The sequence below is a fragment of the Glycine max genome, chromosome 10, assembly GCF_000004515.6.
Source record: "Glycine max cultivar Williams 82 chromosome 10, Glycine_max_v4.0, whole genome shotgun sequence".
Taxonomy (NCBI): Eukaryota; Viridiplantae; Streptophyta; class Magnoliopsida; order Fabales; family Fabaceae; genus Glycine; species Glycine max.
This window is the reverse complement of record NC_038246.2, coordinates 39493372-39508457: the sequence shown is the minus strand read 5'-3', so window position 1 is coordinate 39508457 and position 15086 is coordinate 39493372. Positions and strand designations below refer to the sequence as shown.

Sequence of the window (15086 nt, the reverse complement as noted above, 5' to 3'; positions counted from 1 at the left end):
AGTTATGGAAGTGTCTGGTTGTATCTAATCTAGTTTTCAGTTTTCCTTTAAGTAAAAGTGTAAAACCTATGCTTGTGTTTGCAGATTCTCAGGTGAACTATGATGCACCTAATGGTGCTACTCCAATATCACCCAACAAAATAGCAGTATCCCCGGGTTCTGGATCAACTGCAGCCATTCCTAGTTACATATTTGCAGAAAAGCTAGTTCCCGTGCTAGTAGATCTTTTCTTGCAGGCACCTGCTGTTGAAAAGTATATTATATACCCTGAAATTATTCAAAGCCTTGGAAGGTAGTAGTTGCTCTTAATTAATGTCAATTCTGTTTTGCTACTTACAGTTAAGGGGTAGGATAGGATAACTCACTTAAGGGTCAGAGAGTTATTTTTAAAAATTTTAGTTGGAAAGATTTGTATACTGTAGTCACTAGCCAGGAAATGCTGAGACTCCGTTTCTGTGGATAGTGGATTCTAGAGTTTATAGGTTACTATAGCTTCAAACATCAGGTTTTCGAAAATGTTTAAATTGGAATTTGGAAACTGGGGTTAAAAATGACTTGGCATGTCTTGCTCGAGATGAATGCTACTCTTGTGTGCTCCTGGAAGTTCTTTTCATAGGTAGGAATTCTCTTCCTTTTATCTGTTGAGATATAAGGAAAAGATTCTGAATATTTTAAGTTTTATTATAATTTGCATGCCTTCAGAGAGATAAAAAGATTTTTGGCTTCACTTAACTCTTCTATTCCCGGAGTTAAAGTGAAGAAGAATGAAACGCAAAAAGTAGTTGATAATTTGTTAAGAGTGAGAGAAAAAAAGAGAAGTACATTCTGCTTCACTCACCAACAACTTTTGAAGTTGCCCCTCCTAAAGCTATATCTTTTACGCTTGGAATTGACAGCTGTAAACTTTTTACCATTTGGTCAGCTCTTTTTTTATGCCATAAAATATGCAACCCTAATGGCTGAAGATATTCTCCTGCTTGATACGTTTATATATCTTCCTTTTGTCTATAGATTCATGAGTATTGCGCTATAATACTATTATGTTAACTTTTCAGGTGTATGACAACAAGAAGAGACAATCCAGATAATGCACTTTGGAGGTTAGCTGTTGAAGCATTCAATCGTGTTCTTGTTCACTATGTCACCAAATTAACCAATGGAGGTCCAGATTCAACGATTAGCAAACCTGTCAGAACACGAATATGGAAAGAAATTGCAGATGTTTATGAAATATTCCTAATTGGATATTGTGGACGAGCTCTTCCTTCAAATTCCATCTCAGCAGTGGTGCTAGAGGCTGATGAGTCCCTTGAGATGTCCATATTAAATATTCTTGGTGACACAATCCTTAAGTTGCCAGTTGACACTCCTTCGGATGTAAGTTAATCACCAATAATGGGCCAGTTTGTTTAAACTTATTTGTTGAAATAAACGCTTATTTTAATAAAATAAGCAACTTTCTATTTTTTTAGTGTGTTTGCCTAACTGTCTCTCCTTAAAAAAAAAAAAAAGCAATTTTCTGCTTATTTTGAGAAGCAAATCCTATCTGCTTCTTAAAAAAGTGCTTATTTTAAAGTTGATTTTTTTACGTTTAAATAAACTCATCCAATATTGTTAGTTATAGTTTGTACTTCATGAAGTTGTTATGAGCATGAGCATCCTATGTAATAGAGGGTTGAGTTACGTATTTACTTGCTTGTTTGAGTTTGACTAGGCTGATCAGGCTGCATGAAGAAAACAAAATTCTTGACTTACCAGGTCAATGTTAAGGGGTGTGTTGTTTTGTTTGTCATCATAATCTCAACCCAATATGTAAGATACTTAAGCATTAAGAAGCCCAATAGGAATAATTTGATACGTAACCACACATGGAGCTAGAAGCAAAAAAGATCTACACTGTCAATAGTTTTCAAGTTACTGTTAGACCTCCTATTACGAAGGTGTGCATTGGGTAGGGTGATAAGAGGATCATGGAACCAACCCACCTTGGCAATGGTGATAGCTGAGAGAAAATTCTATTACAGGAATAACATAATGTCTAAATGGAATCTATATATATATATATATATATAGAGAGAGAGAGAGAGAGGAAAGGAAGTTTTTGGTGGAGAGGTTGCATAAGGTATCTTTTCTTTTTCTGTTTTGATGAATTACAGAGGACTACTGTTTTAAGGAGCTAGTCACATTGTTCCATAATTAAGTATCAGTTTCGATCAGGTTCCCCAGCACTTACCCATATCCTCAAAATAAATATAATTTATCTCATCAATGATAATATGATGTACTTACACTTCAAAAATTTTCGTCCAAGAATTGCATTGCTAACTTTTGAATCATCATCCATAAAACTATAAAAGAGGTATTGAAAAAAGTTGATATAGAAGATTCCCACCATAATGAATAATAAAAATACTTAAAACTATTTATAAGTTTTAGTTGTATTTCTTGCAAAATATGACTCTGCCTTGTTACAATGATTATATTTGCACATGGTGGTGCTGCCTCTTATCATTCTGTATCACTGTTGTGGAGAAACTAACATGTAAATTATCTATTAATTTAATATTAAGAGTTCTTATATTTTGTTTATTGGATCTAGCTCTATTATTGAATGACGACACATTCCTTCCTATGCATGACTTTTGAGTAATAATTAATTCGGTTAACAATTATATATTTGTCATTGGTACTAAAGTTGTTTGCTTAGTTTGCTGCGAAAGTCACCGAAATGGACTTGTTTTGAGCTTTTGTTGCACTCCAGATTATGTAGTTGAATGGACCTGCCATTGGCTTGAGGTTTCAGTGGGACATTTTACTTATCCTTTTTAATACTGTTGAAATTATAACATTTTAGGTATTGACTATTGAGGGAGGAAAATGTGAAGAGATTTTGAATAATATACTCTTGTTATTGTCTTGTGTTGTATATGAGATGCAAAACATAAAGCAACAACCTTTATTTATACTAATACTAAACTCTTAATCCTAATCAAATAAGGAAAGAAATTGTGAAATATAAGGAGATATGGAAACCAAAGAAATAGGGAAACTAATCCTAAGAGATAATATAAGATGCTCTAAAATACTCTAAATAATTAAGATCCTACTGGATATTTTTCGTATGTTCTAACAATGTGCATGTTCTCAGATTCTGCAGCGACTGGTCTCCACATTGGACCGTTGTGCATCACGCACATGCTCATTACCTGTTGAGACTGTAGAGCTTATGCCTCCTCACTGCAGCAGATTTTCCTTGACTTGTTTACAGAAGTTATTTTCTTTGAGCAGGTGCCATCCTTTGAAACCTTCTTTAGTTCATATTAGAAAATTTTCTCCAATATCTAAATTCTGAATGTAAAGTATCTTTTAATTGATGTCATGGATGTAGACATGTCTCTTCTGTGAGATATCATGGATGCTTTTAGTAATCTACCTTTATCATGCATTTTTGTATGCAATTGACTGCTTTCTTTGGGAAAAAATTCTGATGAATCCATGTCCTAAAATTTACATTGTTGAGATCTGATCAATTCGCCCTAGCTAAGTATAAGATTGCCACCAATTCCTGACTCCCCCCATCCCCCACGCTCTTGCTTTTTATACGTATTGTTTATTTTAACTAGCTTTGATCTCTAGTCCTTATTTTCTTCTCTCTCTTTGCTTTTTAGTTTTACTATATATATTATCTTGATATGTTGACCGATTTTATGTTTGGTTAGTTATTCTAATGAAGTCAATTGGAATATGACAAGATCTGAAGTCAGCAAAATCTCAATTACAGTGCTCATGACCAGATGTGAATACATCTTGAGCAGGTTTCTGACAGATGAAAATGGCTTAGGTGTGCTTCTATTTTAATGAAAGATAAACAGCATCAATAATCTTCATTTCATCTCCCTGTTTTTGCCTACTTAACTATTTTCTTTTTCCTGCAGGTGACTGTCCATTACCAAAAGCAAGACTTGAAGAAATTATTTATGTTCTCCAAGAACTGGCGCATCTTGTAATTCATCCAGATGCAGCATCCAGTCTCCCTTTACACCCATTGTTGAGAACTGAACTAGCAAGGGAAAAGGAGAAGCATGACAACCGTCCCCATCTGTTTGCGCTATTACCTTCCTTTTGTGAGCTTGTTACATCAAGGTAAAGTAACTATAAATTTGAGCAACCATGCTTTATATGGCATGCACACACGTGGAATCTTTTTGCAAGTGGATGTCCGGGGGTTGGTTGGAGATTGGAAATGAGATTTCATAATATGCATTAATGTTATATTTTCTTAACCTCTATTTCTATTTTTCTCTCATCTTCGGAAAAAATAAAAGGAAATTTGGGAAAAGAGAGATACTAAAAGGAAATGAGATTTCATAATATGCATTAATGTTATATTTTCTTAACCTCTATTTATATTTTTCTCACAGAACAAAATACTAATAATAATCAAGCAAGAAAAAATATATACATATATATATATATATATATATATATATATATGCTTAAAAAGTGCTTGACAATCTCTTTGACAAGCGGGTAAAGAAAACCCCAGATGTCATTAGATTTAAACCCATAAGGAGCCGAAGATACAAGTCTGTCACGGGAGTCAAAAGTCACAAAACCACTGAAACAGACTTGTGAAAAACTTGATATACAAATATAAACAAAAGTTACACGGTTCTTGTTTATCCTATCCATGCATTTTACAAAAACTTGATAATGAGTACTAAAAAAATCTTCTAAAGTAGTCGAACAATCTCAAAACTACCTCCAACAGCACAAGCTAGTTCAAAAGATGCTAGGTCACTTCACAATGGCAAAAGGCATAGTTTGGCCTACGTGTCCAACAATACATATGCTTTTTTTTTATAATCATATCAAGTGCTTGTTTAAACGAAGACTATATAATCTTGGAAGGGACCTTCGTTTCTAGAAAATTGAGAGAAAACCGAGATTTTTTTTTCCTGTTTTTCATTATATATTTCTTTCTTCTTCCTTTTCTGTTTCAAAATTTTGTTCTTTCGATGGACAGAGAATTAAGAATACGGGAGCTGGTGCAAGTACTGCTTCGATTAGTCACCAAGGAATTGTCTCTGGAAAAGCTCAGCTTGGCGAGTGAAAAGAATACTTCCAGATAAGCCCATTTAATAAGTTGTTTGCTTCGAAATTTTTAAGCTGATGAAATACCTAGCTTTTCTTCTTTTACCCTTGTCTAGGATTGTATATTTTTTTTTTTTCTGTAGACTAGACTAGAACCACCTGTAGGAGGTTTTCCCAGTCTTTTCTCTGTTGCCTGTCATAAATTATGGTCATCCATACTTTCTCAGCTCCATCAGCTACATGCCCATGATTGGCCTACCTCAAGTTACGACAGATCAAAGTTTTCCAGTAGTCCATTGTTAAACCGTTTGAGGTTCTCCAACCCAATACAATTTATTTGGGGCAAAACTTGGAGAGCCATAAATCTGGGAAAAACAATGGAGCACCTGACAGAATTGTGTGGTTTACCAGATATTCTAAAGACAGGAACCGCTAAGGAAGAGGAAGAAATCTGTTAAAATGGTCCTAGTAAGAGGATCAATATGCCCCTTGCATTGCCAATTTTGTTGTACCAAATCACACTGAAATGAGTCTGACTTTGAGCCCAATTTTTTTAAACTCGGGCCCAGGCCTTATTTTTGTTTGTTTGTTAGTGCTAACCTTCTTGGTCCTTTAAATGCTCAATGTATGTATTAATATCTTATTGATTGGAGACTGAGAAACAAACGGGCATTATATTTCGGAATTCTTGAATTAGATTTGAACATGTCCCCTGGAGAAGAAATAGTCTCAATTCCATCCCCGTTCCTAAATGTTGTTAATTGAGAAAATTATTGTAGGATGAGCGCCCATATGTTTTCAAATTTATTTGAAAAACTACGCTTCATATCAAAACAATGACGTTTGAATTATGATGGTTAACTTTTGGAGAATAATTATCTGTTTTTTACGAAGTGTTCATAGAGCCGAAAGATCAAACTATCTGGGAAACTCGGAGCAAAAATCATAAGTATTTGGGATATTGCAATTCTTTATTTGTTATATCCTCGTTCGTTTTATTTATAGTCATTGCAATGTATATACATCTTAATATTCAGCTAATCAGATGCGAAGAACAACTTACACACATTTTAGGTATCTTTATGTTCCTTAATTCTTTTAATAAAAAAACATGTTTTCCATGATTATACTCCAGATATAATTATTAAACAAAACGAGCATATGAAGTTTCTTAATAAAGACGGTTTTCAATAAAATATTCTTAATAAAATACAATTTATTATATAAAGTCGCTTAATGAAGAGATTTAATAATAAAATAAAAACTATGAATAGATTGCTATAAAGAATGAGTAATTACAGTGACAGGTTTTTGTAAAATTGTACAAAATCCCCTTATTCTTTTGCCCTTACATCAATTTTTTCTAATTGCTTAAATTAATCTCTCTTAATTATTTTAAAAATATTACATTGTGTTCTTGTTATAAGCGATAAAATAACAAGATTTGTGTAATTTCATAAAATCTCAATTACTTAAAAAGTATGTTAAAATCTCAATTACTTATGTTAAAATAACATGAGAGAATTTATGTAATTTCATAAAATCTAATTACTTATAAAATACGTTAAAATAACGTGAGAGAATTTGTCTAATTTCATAAAATCTCAATTACTTATAAAAGAAAAATATATCTTTTATTTTATAGTAGAAGTTCTTATAAAAAATTATACAACTTTATTTTTATGCACAACTTAACTATTAATCAAAACTTGCTTTTTCCGATTAGTTACATTTATTTTTACTTAAACATTTTTACCAACTCATCATAAGTTATTGCTCATATTTTCACTTTAATTACCTTAATATTAATTAAAGAAAATTGTCTAAAAGAACAACACATCGTCCTAAAAAGTAAAGGTGTATTTCTTATTTATTTTGTAAACTAGAATTTCATTTCATGAAGTTACAACCATACTCCTGGTTGTAGCGATTCCAAGCAGATGCAGGGGGGATTAAATGTCTACCTCTACCCATCTGCTTTGGAGAAAACTAGCTAGATCAAAGAATTAAAAGGAAAATGGAGTTTATAAGATTATTGATAGAAAATGGTCCCCTGAAGATACCCCGAGCACCTTAATTAACACTTGGTCATAAGATTTGTTCACTCTCATTTTTCATTCATTGGATGAAAGAAAGTAAAAGGGAAATAAAGCGATAACATACATGGTATGGTATGGTATGGTATATGAGTTTAAATATGATTATTATTATTATTAGGTGTTGGTATTGGTTTTGTTAAGCCTAGCAGCAGCAGCGACGGATGCAGAGACGCCCCCAGGATGAGTAGTGAGGTTTGGATCATTTCTCATTTCTGCACCCGTCACCCCTTCTGCATCTCGCCGAGTCGCTGCTCTGTCTGAAGGTAACTTCGAAGTCGCATCCTGAAAACAACAGCAACAACTTGTGTCTTATTTTTTTTTTATCCATAAATATTAATTGTTAGTTTTTTTTTTTTTTTTGTTAAAAAGAATCGAACCTTCAACTTGTGTGTTATCAAATGATTGAAATTAATTAATCGTGACGTACCGCGAGAATATCTGCGAGTTTGATCTTCTCCTCATCCTTTGTAACTCGAGCATTGAGTGTGGCGGCAGATTGAGCCGCGGCGGCAACACCGCCGGGGACGATGTTGGTGCGTCCAGTGGCTCTGACTTCGGCGGCCTGAATCGCCGCGGCGTCGCTCCACTCGACGGGCTTCTTTCCGGCGGTCAGAACCGTGGCCTCGAGTGCTTCGCCTATGGTGATCCCGCTTCCAGCACCTCCAGCGCCCATTTCTTGAACAATAGAAGGTGGCGTCATCGTATTCAGTGGAGCCTTTTGGTTAAATTGCTTCACCACCTACACATCTCAGTAAGTACGTAATTCCCATCATATTATATTTTTTTGGTTATTACGTAATGTAAATATGAATATATGGTAATTAATCACCAAATAATAACGTAATGTAAAAGAAAGATTAAAAAAATGAAGTGGAAATAAAATAGGAAACACATGCAATATATAGTAGAAGATTATAATTTTTTTTAGATTAGGCCGGTAGCTTTCGGTTATGCCAGGAAAACTAATTAAGGCGAAAAAAATAATTAAGCATCACTTATAAGTAAAACATACAGGATATCATGATTTGTGTTGAAAGATTGAATTAATACCTCAACCAACTTATTAACTTTCCTTTTCTTTTCCTCTAGTCTGTTAACAACCTACAAAACCAATTAATAAAAAAAGAATTAAAAACAAAAACCTCACTCCAAAATCCAAATAATTAAATGATAATAATAAATTAGAGTTTCTTGGCGTATAATGTGTGTGTATATATATATATAAGGAGAACCTGTCCTGCAACGGACTCCGATATCACCTGGCTCCCCGAAAGATGAGCCTCAGTCTCAGTCACACTAACACCACCATCAGCGGCAACGTTATTCTTATCTTTGTGCCCCGCCATCCCTCCTCTCTCATTTTTCGCCGCCGCCGATTGCATCGCGGCACCAGCCTTTTGGGTCTTACCAGTGGTTTCCGTCTCCGCCTTTTGCATCATCCCCGCGTCCACCGGCGCCTCCGGCTTGCTTTTCATCTCTCCCTTCACATTGAACACATCTCCATATTTGATTCCTTCCTCCTCATGATTCTCCTTCTGAGGCTGTTCTTGACTCATCTTAATTCTTCAACACACTGTTTGTCTGTTAGTTTTATTTTGGTGATGTGCATGCAAAGTTGAAAGGGGTGTGGAATGAGATAGGATGGATGATATATACACATATATATATGATTAGTTGTTTGTACGTGCATGGGGCATGCAGTGATGACACGTGGCGAATGTTAGAGAGAAACACGGTGGACTTGCCAGCAACACTTGGCGTGAAACTAATTGGGACTTGTTTTTGTGTGGCTCAATGAAACCATTGGTTGTTGACGTTTGTTTGAGAAAGCGAAGACAAATGTCATTTAGAGCGTCTCCGTCATAACCGAGTCTATTTATCTTTGTTGCCCTTTTTTTCCGAAAATGCTAGATGTATAGTAGCAAGCTTTTTCTATAAATATAACACTATATCTCTCCTTTTAATCTCTTTTCGTCCATTTACAACATGCCTGTTGATATATGCATGCATATTTCTTATGTGTTGCCCCATCAAAAGAGAATTGCAACTGATTTATATTTCGTATTCCAGTAATATATATATTAATATTCAATATATTTAATAGAGTGTATATAATGAAAATATTTAATGTATTTATTTCATTATCAGCGATAACATTACAAGAATAGAAGGACAATTTTTTATTGTAAAAAACAAACAAAAGAATCATTTCAAATCAATTTGAAAAATATGTAAATAAAATAAAAGATCAAATAAATCATTTGACTTTAAATTTTAATTATTTATATTTTTGTATAAAATTAAATATAAATAAAATGTGTAATATAATCACAATTTTAAATTGAATCTAAAACTATAGAATTAAGTGATCATTTATGAAATTAAATTTAATCAAACTCAAAAAAATAAATTTTTATGAAGTGAAGTGGTGTGGATTGAGTCCACTAATTTTGAGCCTAATCTATATTTCTATACTATTAATAAAAAAAATATTTTTATTTAGTGTTCAGATCTCATAAAACAAATTCACGCACCACCCTTGAATTACTTCATAAGTTTTTCAAATTTTTCTTTTATAACTTATAGTAACTTTCCACTATCTTTATATTATTAATTTTTACTCTGTCACTCTATTTTATTAATTATATTTAACGTCTGTTTTGTTTCTTTTTCATTTTTTTCTTTTATTATTATTTTAAAAATTTAGAGTTCCCCTAGAATAATGAAAACTGAAAAGATTGAAGAGTCTGTGTCTCATCATTTTCGCGCGTCCCCGTCACGTGTCTTATGCCACCCCAAGTGACTACTACCAACTGACATTGTGTGAGCAAATGCAAACATAAACCCAATTCCCTCTGCAATTTCTTCTTCTTCTTCTTCTTCTCATGGCTCCGAAACGACGTCCTAAGGTATGTCGTTTCACATTCTCTTTTCTCATTCAATCAATCACTTTTTATTTTCTTCTCTCCATGAACTGATTCGTGTTTGTGATTTGCAGAAAGGCGAGTCGCGAATGGAGGCAGCACTCGACGCCATGAAACCCTACGGCTTCCCCAACAGACTCGTCCGAACTGCCGTTAATAGCCTCCTCAAAGTAAAAAAAAAAAAAAAAACTATTCTCTTCATTCAACCTAAATTATTTGATTTTATTTTATCGCCAAAATCATAATGTTTGTGGATTTAGGTTTACGGTGGCAACAATGGCTGGGTCTTCATCGAAGAATCCGCTTACTCTCTGTTGATCGAAACGCTTCTTGAAGAACAAGCCAGTTCTTCACCTCAGGTAACGCTTCTTCTGTTGTTTCTTACCCTCCAAGCAACTATATGGTCTCTGCGTTCTTTTTTCTGGATTTTCATTTTCTGCTATTGTTATGTCGTAATGTATTGCTTCAATCGTAATAATTATGATTTATCTTGATCTGTTTTGTGTTTATGTTGTGGACTTGTTTGCTGGCTGTGAAAAACCGAGTCAATTTTTGTTGAACAGAACAGTATCATACTCGCACAAAACATTTACTTCAGGAAAATTTAACCAAGATCTGCCTCTTGGGAATTAGATTGCTTATTTTATTCTCTTTCTAGAAACAAATTAGCATATCTAACAGCCAGAACCCAAAGGGTTGCCGCAAGGGTTTAAGGTCCCACTGCGTTCACATGAGTGAGAACGATATATTTAGCAGGAGAACTCGTGTTTGATTCTCACCGTGTGTAAAATTTCCTTGGGTTAGTGGCAGCCACAAATCGTAAGCGAGATTAGTTTCTGACCCAGTGGTTGAGAGACACCTGCGATCTTTGACTCAAGACCAAAAAAAATATCTGACAGTCAGTTTCTGTCGTTGGCTCGTTTAATTCATAGTAGAATGGTATGAAATATGAATACCTCAGGGTTTTTGTAGGAAAGTTACATTTTTTTTTTGGCTTTTCAAAGTTTTGTTTGTTCTTATCATAAGATGTTTCGTGGTATTTTTCTTTTATTTTAATAAGCCTTGATGTTTTCAATTTGGAGGGTGAAAGGGAGTTTTTGGTTGATCTCATAGCAGCTCCAGGACACTTATCCCAGCTGATATTTTAAGCACCAAGGATAGGACCTTCAAGTCTTACAATCCCAAGATTTTGTTTAATTTACCTTCCATTAAGGATACTGAATTTCACTCAAGACTTATCCCAACTTCTCATGGTGAATGTAGTAATCAAAATCCTGTGATAAGATATCATCCACTGCCCTGGAATTAAAAATCATATTTTGAGAAGCCAGAGCCTTCAAACTTGGGTTTGAGCAGAGACACTGGTGTTGGTCCTTTTAAAATTCCCAATAGAGAGACTCCTAACCAGCGAGAAAATTTTCTAGCCTTATCTGGTACTTCTATGTACAAAGGGACTCTTGGAATGAATATTGGTGATGGGACAAGATTGAATATCAAAGTTGCACCATATACCCATAAGTCATAGCAACCCCAACGATCCTTGTTGCCTTTTTGAAGATCTTAACCCATTCAAAATAAAAGGAACGGGCAAGGCGCCTGTGCATTACAAAACTGTGGAAAATAAACCTCCTGAGCTTAAAAGTACTCAAAACAATACCGTTCCTGGTCAATCCCCAGTGCCATCCATTGATGCGGAAGAATCATCATGCTTACATTGAAGTCCCTAGTAAAAACTAATCATAACCCTAATGGGTACAATTTTCCTTTATTTGTTTCCAACGGGTTCTTCTACATATGAAAAGATTGACATTTAGTTCCAAACTATCTTATAATTCAAATATAACTAATGATGTAAATGCTTAAACTTTGGTGCAAGTTACTGGTTCAGTTTCACCAACTTCTTGATATTTTTCTGTTTGAAAGTTGTTTTATAGTTCCCTTCACTGAACCAACTTACAAGTTGGGAGTTTCAGACTAAAGTTCTACTCAACGGAAAGAGAATAGAAGTAGTTAGTGTAAAAATTTTAAGAATTTCCTAAATTAATAATTATAGACCAACTTGAAACCTATGATTCTTACAAATAACAAATAATAGATAAATAGTGCGTATCAAAATCTATGATTCTTACAAATAACAAATAATAGATAAATAGTGCGTATCTTTTTTCATAGTGGAGTTTCTTTCCGGTGTACTTTGATTTTCTTGGAAGAAGAAATAAAAAAATTTCACTTCCTTAACTATTTTTTCTGTCTCTTTATGTTCGTGATGACTAGGATTAGAAAGAACTCTTTTTTTGTCAGGAAAGAAACTTTATTTCACATTAGTGGGTATTAATCCTTTTTATAACTATTACTCTCATTAAGTAGCAGTTACTTTTACAAATTTCTCTTATTTAATCCAATTACAATTTAGTCCCTAATTATTAATTATTTATTTATTAGTCCCTACATAAATCATATGTCTCTCATATGAGACATTAATTCTTACATTCTCCCACTTGACTCATGTGACATTACTAAACATTATGGACTAAATAAATAAGTAGATTAAACTAACATAATGCGCATTAAAATGACTAAATTATTTTATACATTGGGTACATCATAATTTCATGATTAAGAATAAGAACCAATTTGAGTCATGGCGGTTGTACATTATTTAATCAACATAGTCTCTTCCATGTATTATAAATTAGTTTTCTCCTTAATATGACCATTAGTTAGGAGTACATAATTGGTCCAACATAATGTCTTTAGTCAAGACAAACATGTTAACATTACTCTAATACAAACATGCATGCAAACATAGAGAACAGGTAATCATAAACATATCATTTATTTGTCTTTTGCATTTAAGCACGTCCAAGCAAATATGTAGCATATACATATTTATTGCTACCAACAGTTTCAAAGCATTCACATTAATTTAATTCCAAGACATAAACTTTCAATCCTTTAATGGCATTCAACAATAATATTTGGGGAAAAAATGAGCATGTGGGATTGAGAATAGCAATTCCAAGAATTCCTAAAACCATACACGGCTTTGGCTTTCTTTCAATTACCCTAAAATGCAATGCTGACAGGCTTCCGCTTTTCAAAGAATAACTTACAACAAAAACATGTACAACAGATTAAATCATGATGGGTTCCATATGTGCAGCGGAAATTGGAGAGATAATTTTAACAATCATAAAATTTCATACTTGCAATAAAAAAAAATCCCTAAATTTCATAATTAAGGTTCATGTATAATTGGGAGAAAATAAATTATTCTTGGAGAATTATAAATTTTATAACACATGCATGTAAAATTTTTAAGAATTTCCTAAATTAACAATTATAGGAAATCAATAGGATCTTGAAATTTATTATTCTCACAAATAAAAAATAATAAATAAACAGTACGTACCTTTCTCCTTTCTCCATAGTGGAGCTTCTCTCTAGTATACTTGAAAGAGGAGAAAAAGAAAATTTCACTTCCTTGACTATTTTTTTTAAGACGACCTTATTTCACATCAGTGGGTATTATCCCTTTTATAACCACTACTCCCAAGCAGCAGTGCTGGGTTACAAGTGTGAAGTGAAGTGGAAAGGTTAAACACCATATAAGTGAGGAGAAGACCCATAAACCTGAGCCTTAAGGTTTTGGGTTGGAGTGTGGTGTCAGGTCTCCTTATGTGGTGGCTCGTGGTCCACAGGTGTACCCCTCGAATCTCCCCAACAATTGGTATCAGAGCCGATGATTCAAGTTGGTGACCGGCTCAGACGATTATGCAAGTACCGCAGGTGGCCAGAATGGCTAGCGGGCAGGGCAAGTACCGCAGGTGGCCATGGCTATACTCGTGGATGATAAAGACTTCCGCTCGAGGGGGAAACTATCATGTGGAAGAGACTCACACTTGAGGGGGAGATGTGTTGGGTTACAAGTGTGAGGTGAAGTCCCACATCGGGTAGAAGTGGAAAGGTTGAACACCATATAAATGAGGAGAAGACCCATAAACCTGAGTCTTAAGGTTTTGGGTTAGAGTGTGGTGTCAGGTCTCCTTATGTGGTGACTCGTGGTTCACAGGTGTACCCCTCGAATCTCCCCAACAGTTACTCTCCTATTTAACCCAATTATAATTTAGTCCATAATTATTATTTATTTATTTATTAATTCCTACATAAATCACATGTCTCTCACATGAGACATTAATTATAACCGTTAGCCAATCATGTCTTTCCAAATTAAATATTTTAGGATGATGTTAAGTTTAGAAATGGGTTAGTTTTTATATATGTCCTTCATTTTTCAGTCTTTCAGCTTTGGTGTCTTCCCAAATTCAATATTATTTCAATTTCTAGATATGTCATGGGCAGCAATGGCCAATGAGCTGCTGTGTCTCCAAAAGCATATTACTTTCCAGATTGAGACTCTATGTAATATTTTTTTTGAAGAAAGACTCTATGCAATTACTTTATATTAGTTCTTCAAATATGCCTACTATTATGTGATTCACCGTCCCCCCAAGGGAACAATTTTTGTTCTGCTTACACATGTTTGCAAAGGCCATAGCTTCTAATTTGTTATTGTATGATGTTAAATGAGAAATAATGTTTTTGAAGTTGTCAGTGTATTAAATGTTGTACTTTATTAAATACATTTTATTTCTTTATTTTCTAACTAATGACATTCAGACATTAAGATACTTGTTAATAGGATTCTGTATTTAAATTCCTGTGGTTGCTTCTTTAGAATCCTAATTTTACGTGTAAATTAAAATCTTTTCTTTTGAGAGGTTCAGTAGCTCCAAGTAATGGTGAATCATGGGCTACAATTTTGAGAGATTCATATAATATTTTAAAAATGATTGAGATGACATGTAATCTTATCGAGTAATCCCATGAAAACTTCTTTTACTTCTGGAAAACATGGCCTGCAGCCCTGTGGAAATCTGCCGGTGGATCTTTGATCTGATGACCTATA

At 33.9% G+C, this 15086-nt stretch overlaps 2 protein-coding genes across 4 annotated transcripts in view; one reads left to right on the top strand and one right to left on the bottom strand.

Annotated features, from left to right (window-relative positions):
- The window catches only part of LOC100818893 (protein MON2 homolog), a 31677-nt gene extending 25966 nt beyond the window's left edge, over positions 1-5711 (top strand). For both annotated transcript variants that reach the window (XM_006589112.3, XM_006589111.3), the window contains exons 39-44: positions 85-292; positions 1056-1377; positions 3149-3288; positions 3720-3841; positions 3936-4143; positions 5027-5711. In XM_006589112.3, the coding sequence (XP_006589175.1) occupies positions 85-292; positions 1056-1377; positions 3149-3288; positions 3720-3841; positions 3936-4143; positions 5027-5132 (1106 nt within the window). In that variant the 3' untranslated portion in view covers positions 5133-5711. The remainder of the gene's footprint in view (positions 1-84; positions 293-1055; positions 1378-3148; positions 3289-3719; positions 3842-3935; positions 4144-5026) is intronic.
- Positions 5712-7190: 1479 nt separating this feature from the next.
- Positions 7191-8822, bottom strand: LOC100818354 (late embryogenesis abundant protein D-34). 2 transcript variants are annotated; one of them, XM_006589110.4, is made up of 4 exons: positions 8453-8822; positions 8244-8294; positions 7621-7932; positions 7191-7475 (listed from the first exon to the last, which is right to left on the bottom strand). In XM_006589110.4, the coding sequence occupies exons 1-4, from the start codon at positions 8747-8749 to the stop codon at positions 7308-7310; spliced, it is 828 nt and encodes a 275-aa protein (XP_006589173.1). In that variant the 5' UTR covers positions 8750-8822; the 3' UTR covers positions 7191-7307. The 2 variants fall into 2 exon arrangements, with proteins under 2 accessions (XP_006589173.1, XP_006589172.1); XM_006589109.4 differs by having other exon boundaries at positions 8426-8821.
- Positions 8823-15086: the final 6264 nt, after the last annotated feature.